The 15,440-nt window shown below is 39.7% G+C and overlaps 1 protein-coding gene across 2 annotated transcripts in view; it reads right to left on the reverse strand.

Annotated features, from left to right (window-relative positions):
• CHCHD3 (coiled-coil-helix-coiled-coil-helix domain containing 3) overlaps positions 1-15,440 on the reverse strand; it is a 121,300-nt gene that overhangs the window by 91,372 nt on the left and 14,488 nt on the right. For both annotated transcript variants that reach the window (XM_056482454.1, XM_056482455.1), the window contains exon 3: positions 10,593-10,677. In XM_056482454.1, coding sequence (XP_056338429.1) covers positions 10,593-10,677 — 85 coding nt within the window. The remainder of the gene's footprint in view (positions 1-10,592; positions 10,678-15,440) is intronic.

Genomic DNA, 15,440 nt, shown 5'->3' on the forward strand with positions numbered 1-15,440 from the left:
TATATATCTGTATTTTTTTTGTAAGAGGATGGGTAAATCCTGATAAACCAATCAGCCAGGATTTAGGCATCTCAGAAGATTTATTCCTGTCAGAGGAGCATAACAAGAATTTGAGTATTTTTGTTATCACATTGTCATATTTAGGCTCCACTGGAAGACAGATTTTTGGCTGTTTAAGTCCTGAAGTCACTTTAATCAAAATAATGTTTGCAGTACATTCCACCTCTGAATCAGATTTCACTCAGGTTGAACACAAAAGCCACCACGTCACCTCGAGGAGCAATCACACAACAACAAGCAAAAAGAATTCTGGAAGACACTCTCAGATATTAAAAAAAAATTTAAAAATTAAAATATATATTTATAAATAAATAAATCAATTAAATAAAAAATAGTCAGGTTTTATTAATTTAGATTTTCTGAGATGTGGGCAGGAGATAAAGGAATCAAATATATGTGATCAAACCACCCATTCCAAGCTCCTCTCCAGCAGAGCTTCAGACCAAAGGGAAAATACTTCACCAAAATAACATTTCTGCTTCTACATTTCACCTTTTTATTCCTGTCTTTTCTTTCTGGAAGGGCAGGGAATGTGGGATTTTAGTGGCATTTGTTATTGTACAGCTTTAGAACTATGAATGTCCTACATGCAAGATCAGGCACAAGAGAATTTACCTGGGAATTCATCAAATATTTCAGAGCATTATCTAAAGCAGACTGAACTGTTGAACACACATCTCTTAAAATCAAATAATAACATAATAACACAAAGCAAAACAAGAGGAAAAATAATTTCTCAATTAAGTCATGACTTAAAATTAATAACTGACAACCATCATATCAAGTCAAACAAGATAAGAGAAGCCAAATATAGAACTGGCTCCATATTCCAATTAGAAATTAGAATCTGAAACACAGAAATAGAAATTTAAGACCCAAACAAGAAATCATCTCTGAGGGCCAAGGAGTTTTCTGTATCCCAGGAAATACAGAAACACACTCTAAAAAAACAAACAATAAAACTTTGCTCGAAGTAGTTTCCCTCCTTTTCACATCTAGTTGTTAATTAAGTTCAAGAAAAGCAGATTGTTAATTTTGCCATGTGGATTTATGGCCCAGGACTCTCCTCATGCCCAGCATGACCCCTGTTTGCCACAATAACAAGATGAGTAATTTAATTCTAAATCCACAAGAACTCCCTCTTTTGTTTACTTTCAAATATCCATTTCTGTTGTTCTTGAAAAACACCTGCAGATGTTAATTAAGGAAAAAGCACCTTTTAATTCAGAGACAACAGCAACACACTGAGAAAAGCTGAAAAATATTAGTTTGGTGCTCTGATAGCCACTTTATAGTTTATTCTACATTAATCAAGAATCCACAGAAATCCAGAACTGGCAAACAAAACTCTTAAGAAAAATACAGTGATTTGTCATTTCCAGCCCTTATTTTCAGATATTGGAAATTTATTACACTATCAAAGCCTAAGCATTTCCTTTTTGCTATTTTTTCAGGGCAGTGATTACTTGCCAGTTGTTTTATCTTTATTACAGTCTCCAAGCTGCACAATCTGATGGATCTGTGGCTTTCCACGATAAACTCACTCATGAACTGTGTCATTTTTCATCTCTTCCAACCAAGCAAAAATCAAAATATTCCCTGTTTCAAAGTCCACTGTCAGGAAAATCATCCTATCCTCTATGAATTAGGTTAAAATTTAATGAGGTGTCATTTAATATGGAACCCAAAAACTTACTCCAGCTGGAGATAAGGTACAACATGAGGAGGATCCATCAGGTTTTCTTGTTTTCTTGGAGCCCAACAAGCTCCTTAATTCCTCCAGACAGGCTCACAGAAGATCCCAAAATGTTTTGAGCAATGTGTTTAGGTGATGTTGCAATATTAATGAGTGAATAATGTTGGTGAGTGCTGAGTTTCAATATTTCATGAGTGGAACATGGGCTGGAAATCATCAGAGCTGATGAGGGATTTGAAAGGATGGGAGGGATGTCAGGAAAACATCTCCAAGCTGAGCTGAGCCCTGAGAGGTGTGAAATGGAGATTTCTCCAACTCCATTTCACCTGTCTGCAAAGTCAGAGAAATTACCTCAAGTTCATCTGATTTTACAAACAGGTAACTAAGGACAGAGACACAAATTATCTGAAAGGACAAGTCTCAGGAAACATAAAAAAGTTCTTCAGAACTGAAGTTTCTACCATTGTTCACTCATTAAAAACATTATTCTCCACTCACATAAGGCTTTGCACAGCACAGGTGACAGGAGCTGTTCCTAACATTAGCAGCAACCACATTCTAACAACTGTTTTAAAATTTCACTTTTAAACCTTTCAGATCACACAAATATTAACAGAAAATATCATTTTTCTGCACCTGAAACCCATGGTGTCAAAAAAGACATTTTGCCTCCAGATTTTTGGTGCTCTTACTGCTCAGCCTGGAGAAAAGGAGGCTCAGGGAGAAACTTTTGGCTCTCCACAACTCCCTGACAGGAGGGGGATTTGGGATCTAATCCCAGGGAACAGGGACAGGAGCAGAAGGAATGGCCTCAAGCCATGGCAGGAGAGGTTTAACTTGGATATTGGGAAATTTTCTTCATGGAAAGGGCTGGCACAGCTGCCCAGGGAGTGTTGGAGTCCCCATCCCTGGAGGGATTTAACCAACTTGAAGATGTGGCTCTTGGGGATGTGGTTTAGTGGTGGCACTGCTGGATTAATGGCTGGACTCCATCTTAAAGGAATTTCCAACCTAAAAGATTCCATTATTACAAGATTCCAAACCCAAACTCAAAATGCTTTAAAATCCTGGGAATATGAACTCAAAAAGGACCACACAGCTCATCAAACCCAGATTTATCATCATTTCATGAGGCCTTAGTGCAAAACCAGTCCCATGTGACCCAAACTGGCCCCACTCCACCACCAGAACCAGCACCATTCAAACTCTCTGACAAATCCATCACAACTGACCAAGAGCTCTCTTGACTCCAGCACAGGCTGAAGAGGGAAGGGATCACACTTCTGAGCAATTATGCTTGAACTTCACATGATTAAATTTAATGAGAACTCCATTGCTTTATTCCAATCCACTTCTTCCTCAGGGTGACTGCTCCTCCTTAACATTTGCCATACATGCATATAAATTAGCCCTTGATTCATTATTCATGGTACTGAGAACAGAGAAGTGATTCCAGCACTGATCCCTGAGCTGCTGGTGACTTTTTCCCATCCCAGTAACTCCTCCCTCATCTTTGTTCCATCCCACACTGGACACAAGTCCCACATGAGTTTGGGATGTGTTGGATAGTGGCAAGGAGGGCAAGGATCAGGGGATTCTGATCTTTCTTTAGGCTGAAATTCTACCTGGAGTTCAGTACCCAGCACTGGGAGCCTCAGCAGCAGGAGCTGGAGCTGCTGGAGCAAATCCAGAGGAACCCATGGAGCTGCTCCAGGGCTGGAGCCAGGCTGGGAGAGCTGGGGGTGCTCACCTGGAGAAGGGAAGGATCCAGGGGGAGCTTCCAGCACATTCCAGGGGCTCCAGGAGAGCTGGAGAGGGACTGGGGACAAGGGATGGAGGGACAGGACATGGGGAATGGCCCCCCACTGAAGGAGGGCAGGCATGGATGGGATACAGGGAATTAGGAATTGCTGGCTGGGCTGGAATTGCCAGAGCAGCTGTGGCTGCCCCAGGATCCCTGGAATGTCCAAGGTCAGGCTGGACACTGGGGCTTGGAAAACCCTGGGATAGTGGGAGGTATCCCTGCCCCTTGAAGGTCCATCCCAACCCAAACCATCCCATGATTCTATGATTCCATGATATCTCTTCTCAAACCCAAGAAAACACAGAAAATACAATTTTAAGAGTATTTTCCACCTTGTCCCATATAACCACTACTGCCTCTGTTACCCCTGTTTCAAACCCCATCAGTCCAAGCCCCACCATCCAGCAGAACATCCTCATCATCCTTTTCCCTTTCCCAGCTGCCTTCCAACCCCATCTAACATCTGTCAGTGGGAAAATCCCTGCTAATGGCCACGTGATTTTATGTGCCAGTCCTTGATCAGAAGATCCAAGACACTCCTTTCAAAACTCACTTATCTTACTCAACTTCCTCCAATTAATTCAATTTATCAACAGCACTTGCATGGACAGCTTGTGAACACTCAGAGCAACAAGGACAGTGACTCTTGTCAGTGGTTGAGTTTTCCTGGATATTCCTGAGTTGTGGGGGTGTTTTTGGGGCAGTGTTTGGTGCTGGAAGGAGGAGGGGTGAGTAGAAAAGGGAGCAGGTTGTTTGAGAGGATTTTAAAATATGCTTTTAAAACATGTGCATTTAGATCAGTATTATACAGACATAAAACAGATGAGCAAATTCCCACCTTTATGCCAGGGGCACGTGGAGAACCCGAGTCAGAACTGTAAAACTGCTTTACATAATTTGTGTATGTTCAGCTAGCCACACAACTCCACTTGAAATTACTTTCCAACTTAATATCCTTCCCCTTGGGATCTAAAAAAGCAATCCTGGAATTATGACAACATTAATTATCTGTGAAAATGAAGTGACAGTTTGAAAAATTTTTATTAGTATGACTATTATTATTAAGTGTTTCTCTGCTGCTCATTTGCTGCTTTTCAAAATGAAAGAGCTCAGCAGTTTGAAAGCAAAGGTTTGTTTCAAATTGCCTGGGGGGGAATAGTTTTCCTCTTTCCTACCTGAATCTGAAACTCTGAGGCAGGATTATTTTTGTGGATGTTCTCTCACTGGCTCCAAGTCATTTTCCCATCTCTCCTAGAAATAAACTGATCAAGATGAAGCTTGGTATCCAAGTTGTCAGCTGAGATGGCAGGTTTTAAAATCCAAGTGAAAAATAATCCCTTGGAAATTGGGGTTTATAAAGGCAGGAGTGAATTATGGCTCTGCTTTCTCCAATTTCCACCTCCCATCTCCAAGATTCATCTCTCCATATCCTGAGAGCCAGACATAATGCTATTAATGGAGAATCAGAGCAGGAAATCTTGGAGAGTAACTCTGCCATTGCCAAACACCTTTTTTTTTCTTCTGAAAACAATAAAACTTAAACAGGCTTCTAAGGCAGTTTGATACTTCCCAACTTCATAAACACTTTTATGCTTCCTTGGCATTTTGCAGGTAAAAATCACACACTAAACTTTGCTGGTTTGAAGAACTGGCTGCCCAAAAAGGCACCAGCTCCAACAGCTCACCTGTTCACTGCACTTATTTCAGAGTTAAACCTCTGTTTAAATCCCAAATTCCTTCACACTTCATCCTGGCTTCTTCCCTCACCCTGCCCCAGCCTGACCCTCCTGTTCCCTCTTTTCCCAGAATTATCCCATAATCCTCAGACCTCAGGAATATTACAGCTGCTGAGGAACAAATCCACTACTAAATCTTTTGCTGAGTGTGAGATCAGACAAGAGAAATGTCTGCTGAGAGAGGGGAAAAAATGTTGGAGAGATGGAATGGCTGGGAAGGAAAAATGGGAGGAAGTCAAGGTGGGAAGTGAGGCCAAAATCTGCTGCTGCCTCCACAGCCCTGAGGCTGAAGGGGCCCTCCAAGGAAAAAGGGTTTATTTTAAATGTTTATAAAATCACTGCCCCTATAAAATCACCCTGCCTTCCTTGATGTAATGATCAATTGGGATCTCTGGTTTTACCAAACCAGTGCAGCTTCTCTTGTCAGGAGATATGAAACTTATTTTTGACCTATCCCAAGTCAAAAGAATTATCATCACTTTTACTGCTCCTGAGTATTCCCAGTTTTTCCTCTGACTGTCAGCAGCAGAGAAGATGGAGTTTTCCAGATTCTCTTCCCACTTAATGCAAACAATACCAACAGGTCCCTGTGGCAGAAGACAAAATAACAACTAATTCCTAAAAAGCAGCTTTTTGTTTCCCCTGAGGACAATCCTACAAGAAAAAGCGAATTTCCCAATTCAACATAGCTGATTACTTAGGAAAAAAAATAATAATTGAGGAGGAAAAGAATGCTTTGAAGAAATTTGCACCACAATTAATTCCCTCCCCATATGAACTGAAGATACATTAAGATGTTCCTCATACCTTTACCGTGCTGAAATATAAAATTAATACTATAAAGAAATCCATCATTTTGTTTTCCCCCTCATTCTCCACACCTGTGCCAGGAAACTGGAATAAACATGTCATTACAACAGAAATCAATAAGAAGTTTTAAAGTATCCACTAGCACAGAAAGGTCAAGCCCCAGTATTGATTTTAATATAACAATTTTGGTTTGCAGTTTCCCAAAGGCTTCTTGTCCAATACTCTTCTTCATTCTTTTTTCACTTTACATTTCACTGGTGAATTTGTTCTGCACCAACTCTTTACTCAAGGTTTACTAAGAGCTCATCATTTATGCAATGTACTGCTGAGACATGACAAAAAATAAAAGGTTGGGGAGAAGCACTCAGAGCATCAATGAAACCCCAGAGTGATGAGCACTTATCTCCAGACCTTCCTTGAAGCACAACAAAATAAAAAATAAAAAAAAATTAATTATTACAATTTTAATAACACACCATAGAGCAACTCTGTGCCACCAGGGTGGAGTCAAAACTGATTTACAGTTTAGAAAGATTCCTCCAAACAGATGAGGATGTCACAAATAGAGGGTACATGATGGCAGATGAAATGTCACACCCTCTGCAGCCCAGTGAGCCACAGAGAACAGAATCAGCAATTCATTCCCAGGCAATGCTCAGTGAGCTCCCAGCTGCATTACTCAAGGAAAGGATTTTTCATGTGCTTTTTAAGAGAAAAGTTACTCAAGTTTGATCACCATGGTAGAGACACAGAAAAATCTCAGTTAGCAAAAACCACCACCAGAGAATCCTGGAATGGTTTGGGTGGGAAGGACCTTCAAGTCCATCCAGTGCCATGGCAGGGACACTTCCCACATCCCAGGCTGGCCTGGGACACTCCAGGGATTCTCTGGCAATTCCAGCCAGCCAGGAATTCCTTCCCCAATTCCCTGTGTCCTGTCCCTCCATCCCTTGTCCCCAGTCCCTCTCCAGCTCTCCTGGAGCCCCTGCAATGTGCTGGAAGCTCTCCCTGGATCCTTCTTCTCTCCTCCTCTGTCATACCTTAAACATTTCTAGAGCAGAGCTGGCAGCAGAATTACTCAAGGGCCACCAAAGCAAACCAAAGTCTATTTTTAAGTCTTTTCCTGCCTTAAAATTCTCCTTACAGCAAGAGTTTTCCTCTAAGAAACAAGTCCTGGAATCACAGCACCTCACACGAGCAAAGTGCAAGTTACAGATTTCTGGCACACCAACACAATTCCAGGGATGAATATATTGAAAATTTCAACAAAATACACTTCTTGCACTATTGAAGGCACTGCCATGCACAGCAGTTTGCAAAAACACCTCACTCTACATATAATTAATATCTGCCCCGTGCCAAATCATATTTAAAAAGTGGGAAATCTGGGAAACACTTGCCAAGCAAGAAACTGAACCCCTCCCAGATATAATTAGCCTGAGCTAAATGATTAGCAAAATAAAAAGACTGAAATTTCTCTGATTTTCAGGGGAGAAAAAAATGGCAAGTCATTATTCAGGAACATTCAATTTCCATGGGAAATCACATCCATCACTTGCCTCTGAAAGCAGTGGTTTGTATATTTTAGTGGAGGAATCCAGCACTCTGATGAGGTTGGCAGTATCTAAAATTTTATCATTATGCTGATGATAGAAGTTGTTCTTTTTGCTGTCTCAAAATACTTTTTACTTTGCCTGCATTTTTCATCAAGCCAACTTGAAAAACAGATTTACTGAGCACCATCATTATCATGGAGCCCAACAAATGAGCAGCTTTGTAGCCAAGGACAAAGTTAATAGATGGAGTGGAAGAAATTCCACTCTGTTCTCTGATGGGAGAAGGAAATTTACTTATTTCTCAATGCCTGTTCTCAAAGCCATAACATTAAAAATTTTCTCATTTTCTTGGGAAATTGGAAAAACAAGCTTAACATTCACTGAGCTTGTCCAGAATAAGCAGAGAAAAGGAAAAATTCAAATTATCACCCATTGGTCCATTAAGTCAAGTGGATTTCTCTTATTTTTATTCAGATTTTCTCTTAATTATCATTTATTATCTGTCACTACTGTCAAGCTCAAGTTTTTGTGTCCATCTTTTCATTTTTATGTTCCCTTGAGTTTCACCCTAAGATTGCAGCTCTGACACATTAACTACTCCCAGTTATTATTGCAGACACTGCAAATTCTGTTGGAAATCAATGATAATCAATTTTCTAAATGAACTTTCTGAAATTAAAATGCTTTTCAGACAAAATGTTCAAAAAAGTCAGCCCAAAGAGTTGAGCTGAGTAAAAGGAGGAGTAAAGTGGAATCAGTGCAGAATTTAGGAAATATATTCTAAGGTGGATCTAAATCACTATTTATTAATTACTCCAAGTCCTGTTAAATAGAAGCTGTCATTCACATATTGTTAGAGAGTTGATGGCATTAAAATACAATTTAAGAGTCATTTTTCAGCTCTAATCCCCAAAATAAGAACAGATTTTAACTTTATATAGAGCAGCCCATCTGTACTGTATGGATGTGTGAATAAATAATTTATCTAGAAGTTCAAATTAAGATTTCTTCCCTTCACAGTCTGAAATGAGTAAAAGACATTTTGCCATCAAACCAAATTGTGGTCACACACTGCTCACAGAACAGTTTGGAATCAGACAAACAAACAGTCAAAAGTTTCAGATATTTTTATGTTTAAATGTTATTTAATTTAAAGATTAGGAAAAAACCCTAGTTTAGAGAAAGAAGTGAGAATATAAACATGTGAAATATGCCTTCCATAAGATGAATCTGGAGGTAAAAACTTCAATTTTTATGTCACATCCCAACAGGATTTCTCTTAAAATAAGTGGGTTATGAACTGAAAATGAAATTTTTAACAAATCATAAGGAGTTTAAATGTAGAAATCAGATTTTTGTTCTGTTTTCCAACACTGCAACAATGTGTTTGTATTTATATTACAGATTATTACAGTTTCTATTCCATGTTTCTATTAGCTGGAACATTCTGCACATGCAAGACAAAATAATTTATCTGAACAATGTGAGTTTCTTGAATGTTTTCAAAACACAAGTCTCCACCATATTCAGCCCATAAAGATTTTATTTTTACTTAAGGAAAAAGATCTGCATTTTTATAATTGTTTCATCCAAGATGAAAAATCCTCTATACTCTATTAAAAACAGATTTTTTATAATTACCAATACTGTGTAAAAATAAAACTAATCCTTGCTACAGCGAAAAATTAAATAAATCAAAACTAGAAAAGAAGTAAAGTTGTTAACAAATTTTGATATTTTTCCATTCTTTATCATTATCATGAATTTATTTTGATATTTTACCCCATCTGCTCCCTCCCTTTCACAACCCCTGCAAGCTGAATTCTGGAAGACACTGAAAGTGTCACATGAGAAAAGCTCAAGTTGCAAACCAAATATTTCCATATTTTAATCCCATTTAGCTGAAGTCTTGAGCACTCAAGAAGCTCAAAAATAACCCAAGTTTTCCTGTCAAAGCCCAGTTGAGGAGAGGGGGGATTTCATTGTAACTTATTGGTTTCCTTTATTGCTGATGCAAAAAAAAAAGAGAAAAGCCTGATTTTTTTTTTCCCTGGGACATTAATATAGTCCTATCTAATTATATACTCCATCAACCTAACTCAATTAAATAACAGAATGCTGGGTAAGAAACAATTGAGATCTATGCAGACAGTTGAAGTAGTACTAATTACAGCCTAATTTTTTTTAATCCATCATAATGAGTCTTTCTCCCCATTCTCAGTGAAGGACAATGTGGAATATTGATATTTATACTCAGTGTGTTGTGTTATTTATTTACAACAATCATTGAAAGGAGAAATAAACACAGAAGTTCAGCATATACCAAAATTTCTAAATTTAAAAAGGAATTTTTAATTGCTAATAATGGCTCTGCCTAGGCCTTTCCAGTCACAGAGAAAAAAAAAATTATTAATATATCAATATACAGAAAGGAATCAAAAAGGTTTTACTGATGTGAAGTGGTTTAATACAGTGTTTTACATAATCAAATACCTCAAAACATCCTGCAGCTCCCAGAAATCTCCAGAATTCCCAGAAATCTCCAGAATTCCCATTTCTGCTGCTGTTCCAGCACTTCTGCTCAGCCCCTGGGGTCACAGGGACCCCACCCCTGCTCTGTCTCTGCAGCACAAAGTGATTATTTGGGCTCTAGAGAAATCAGCAAAGCTTCAGCTTCAAATGCAGCAAAAAAAGCAACACTCAAGAGGTCAAAAGAGATTTAGAGCAACAGTTTGGATCAGCTCTTAGAAGGAAATTCCAGCTCATTTGCTGTTGAACATGGATTAAATATCCAAACCTGCTGCAGCCCCCAGAGCTCCCACAGCCACTTTGTCTTGGGGCACAAAATTCAGTTATTTCCAGTAAACAGATAAATAAAATAAAAGCATTAAGTCCAACTTTGTTTGAAATGCTGTTATGAATGAACCAACCTCCTCTTCTGAGCTTCAGAGTCTCTCCTGGCTCGTTCCAGTGCCAGTTCCTCAGCTATTCTTTTCTTCAGGTCTTCATCATTAACTGCAATTAACAGAAAATTCAATGAAATCTTAACAGAACACAACTCATTCCCAATTACAGAAACAACTGCTTAATACAGTGCCCTCAATTGTTTATTTGCTTTTTCCCTCACAGCAGCTGAAGTTGCTTTCTTGTGGTTTAACCATCTTTGAAATTGTAGCAGAACACCAGCAAGCCTTTAAAAAAATTCCTTATTAATTTTCAATTAGTGCAATCTTTCAAAAACTAAACAACATGGACTATACATTATATAAACTATTTTTCTTCAGAAATATGTCTTGTAAAGTAAAACCATGGGGATAAGACAGAGACATAAAGAGTGAAGTCATAAAATGCTGCTTTTTATTCATATAGAATCAAAAGAAATATCTTTGTGTAATGAATCAAGTATTTTCAGATGCATTTTACACAACAAAGCTCTTACAACATCCTAAATATTCATATTTCTAGTTCCTAGACAAAGATTTTGCCCCAAATTCTCCTGATTTTCTTTAATCAAGCAGATATGGAAAGAATATTTCCTTCACTTAGATTCTGTCAGATGCATTAATAAAAGTCTGGTTAAGAACAAAAAAAGCAGGAAAGCAACTTCTTCAAGAATATGAATAGAGGGAGAAAAGCTGGAGAGCCACCAATCCTACAAGGTTAAAAGACAATCCTAAAAACAGCAAAATCCAGTTTAATCCTAATCCTAAACCTGCACTAAAGCCTGACCTAGACAGAGCTGAACCTCTGCCATGCTCTGGATTTCCAGGGAATTCCCTCCCCTCCATGGAAGCCCAGAGCTCCAGGATCTGATCCCACCCAAAACTCAGGAAAAGTGAAGCCCAGAAAGTGCCACAAACCCTGGAGCAGGGACAAAACCCCTGCTAGGGGAGGGAAGTTCATTTTTCAGGCACTGCAGGATCTCTGTGACCTCATCCCCAGCAGCTGGATTTATCTGCAAAGATTATCCAAAAATCATTATTCCATATTGCTGTTATAGTTCTGACTCCCAGCAATTCTGCCCATCCTAAAGCAGCCTCAATAAAGAGTTTTATGAATGAATGAAGCAGCTTCATCAATTTTATGGGAGTTTTGGCCAACTAATCCAGTTAAAAACATCTTAGGAAAAGCAGCAGGAATCGATATCCATCGTGCCAGGCCCAGGAAATGCTGAGATCACAGAAACACAGGGAAAAATGGGGGGAAACTTGGGAATTACCAGTGAAACCCCAGCCTAAAAATATATTAAAATTAAAATTCAGAGGGAAATATGAACTTTTCAACAGATCTCTAGCACAAAACTGGGTGGAAAAAGAAACCAAATTTTATTGGGATTATTTTGACTGACATAACAACATTAATTATCTTGTTCATCAACATCTACAGAATGAAATGTATGGTTCTGGTGTACAAAAATGAGTACAAGAACTCTAACAGACCAGAGGATGGTTTATGTCATAATGAGGAAAGATTGGGGCAGCAGCCAATAAAGACATTTGACCTTAACAATCAATTAGGCTGCCCATTGATCAGCCAAATACTAATAGGGAATAAAAGTGGAGCTATAGATCATTCAATAGAATTATTGTAAGATATAATTGGGTAGCTCCCAAATGGGAGCTTTATGATGTTTTGGTTTAAAAAAAATTGCAGTTCTACAAGGAGGAAGGATTTGTTCTAGGGGAAGAAGCATTTAAAAAGAGAAAAAAGATAATTTATTTGAGAGAGGATCAGGAAAAGACTATTTACCATTAAATGTTAAATAACATTTCTGATGGCCATCTCTGCTCACACTACAGAGAATTAAAAACACACAGTTGACCATTGAAATATTAGAGAATGTTAACCTAGGGGCTGCAAGACTGCTAAAACATTAATATATTAATATTATTTTATTAAAAATTAAATTATTATTGCATAGCCATTCCAGCCACCACCCCCTTTAACAACAGAATTTCCTCAGGATGCTGGAATCAGTGACAGCTTGATCCCAGAGCAGACAAAGTGGGAAGATTTTTAGGCAGGTACATTTAGGCAGGACACACCTGCATGCCACAGGAGCACAAAGTGTGAGAGTGTTTAATGCACAGCTCCCATCACAAACCCATTTGTGAGGAGGCCAGGAAAGGGAACACACTCCAAACCCTCAGGAATAGCTCAGCACACCAAGGGATGGGTGTTGGATTGGCAGAGCTCTCCTGGGAGAAGGGGAATGGAAAAGCACCGGGATAGTGGGGATGGAACAGCCACAGCTGGGGCTGCACAATGCTCTGAGAGAAACCAAAGTGCTCAGTGAACAGCCCAGACACAGAATGGTTGTACTGGGTTAGTGTGGGCAGGGAGTGGGATGTAACCAGCAGTGTGAATTCTGTCCCCATCTGTTAAACCAGCTGGGGCAGTGCCCCTGATCCCCATGGGAGATATCCTCTGTTAATGGGCAGCTGTTGAAAGCAGCTGGGGAAGTGTCCTTTATCTTTTCCCATCCTCCCTCCAGGAGATATCTCCTGTTCATGGCCAGTGAGTCCCAGGGCATGGCTGATAAAATTCCATCATCCCACTGGGAGATGCTCCAGCCAGGGGAGGAGCCAAGCCTTTCCTACCCAGATAAAAACTGACATTTTGGACACCAAGGGACCTTCTTTCCACTGCATTCCAGAGGAAAACCAGACCTTTGCACATCATCCCTGCACCTTCAGAGGAAACTGCACCTTCTCCAGGAGCACTGCTCCAGCTGAACCACATCTGCCCCTGCAGGAGGATGCAGCCACCATTGAATGGGACTGTGCCAACACCCTGACTGACTGACGGGTGTCAGCTTGGATTCTGACTCTGGCAGGGTTTGGGATTGTTCTGTGTAATACTGCATTTCTAGTTTAATTTTCCTAGTAAAGAACTGTTATTCCTATTCCCATATCTTTGTCTGAGAGCTCCTTAATTTCAAAATTACAATAATTTGGAGAGAGGGGATTTACATTTTCCATTTCAAGAGAAGCTCCTGCCTGCCTTAGCAGACACCTGTCCTTCACACCAGGACAGGAGGCTCTGGGGGTGGCTTCTGGGAGCTTCCTCCATGTCCAGCAGAGCAAATTCCAGCCAGCTCCAGGATGGACCCACCAGGCTGGGCCAACCTGGAATGGTGGGGATGCCTCTGGGATAATGGATTTAAGAAGAAAAAAAAAGAAGTTTTATGCAGCTGGACAGAGCAGAGTGGAGTGAGAATACGAAAGGAACAACCCAGGGCAGGAGCTGCTCCAGAACTGACATTCCCAGGAGATTCCATGGGAATTCCATTAATTCTCTTTTCTCTCCCCTGTCCAGCTGTGGGGGGCACTGAAAGAGAAACTCTGGTGGAAGTCTGGAATCCAGATGGGGTCAACAGGGATAAAATTCAGGAAGCACCTCCAAGGATCTGAGCAGACCAAGCAGAGACTGTCCAGGCACAGGGAAGTTTTGCCATTTTGGCCTCTGGGATACAGCACCCTGACTTTTCTTATTTGTCCACTAATTCTTCAGGCAAAGTTTAAAAGACAATTTTTTTAAAAATAGAATCTAAACCCATCCTCCTTCAGTTTAAGGCCATTCTCCCTTGTCCTGTCACTATGTGCCCTTGTGAAAAAACAGATTTCAACACTTTCATTCAGTTCCTCTCCAGAGACCAAGATTCCAATCCATCCAACATCCTTTGGCAAACCTGAGAGAGGCTTATTCCACCACCTTTTTAAAATGCCACAAACCCTGATTTCTATTAAAAATACATTTATAAAGACTGTGCAAAGCCATTTGCTTAATCCTTCATATGAGTGTCCCAAGCTATTTGCTTAACCCTTTGTATTTACTCTCCCACTTGTGCTTCAAAATCAGACAAAGAAGGAACCAGAAATTTCCCAGGATTCAGAAGGTTTTGGGTAGTTTCAGGGACAACTGATAAGGACAGAGGAGCAAAAGGGACTGAAGGAATTCTCACTTCCCAACAGCTCCTGATGTTTCAGATGCCAAAAAAATGTGTTCTGCCTTGGAACTCCAAATGCCACCATGAGCAGGATGGGAGCAAAGCTTTATGTGATGCCAATTCTTGAGGAATCAGCAGCAATTTTATCCTCCACATTTACAACAGTTTGGTACAGAATGGTTTTTTACAACTCTTGTAGTATTTGACTCCAGCTCCTCAGCCCTTGTTAATGACAAGATCCAAATCCATAACTTTTTTCTCTCTCTCTAAAGCAGCTGCTTGACAGAAAAGAAACAATCAGCAGGATGTCAGGATTACACCCTGAGCAGTAAACAACAAACCTCAGGGAAAGGAGACACCTGCAGCCTCAGAAATGTTAGCCTAAGAAATCAGGAATGTGATATGGACAAATTATTCAAATAACTTCCAGCCTGCAGAGCTGGGAATCTGCCCATTAGCCCTGCATTTGGAAGAAACCCATTAATGCAAACAGCATTTAGTAGCAGGAACCTTCACTAAATCCTCTGGAAAGGGCAGGTGCATTAAGTTACTAATGAAGAGACACTTAGGTTTGATACAATCAAATGTCTTTTAAAAAATACTTAGCTAGGTAATGTTCAGATAATTAATTAAAAAAAAAAAAAAAAAAAACACGCAAAAAATGCCCAAGTTCTGTTTTTCCTTCTAGTTAAGCTTAGCTATTAAAAAGAAAAAATGTTGTCCAGTGAACAGAATACTGGAAGGTTGTTCTGAGATCTCCATGCAACTTTTTTTTTCTTCTCCAGGCTGAATAGCCCCACTTTTCTCAGCCTCTTTGTAGGGGAGGTAC

Source organism: Oenanthe melanoleuca, chromosome 1A (assembly GCF_029582105.1).
Source record: "Oenanthe melanoleuca isolate GR-GAL-2019-014 chromosome 1A, OMel1.0, whole genome shotgun sequence".
Lineage (NCBI taxonomy): Eukaryota > Metazoa > Chordata > Aves > Passeriformes > Muscicapidae > Oenanthe > Oenanthe melanoleuca.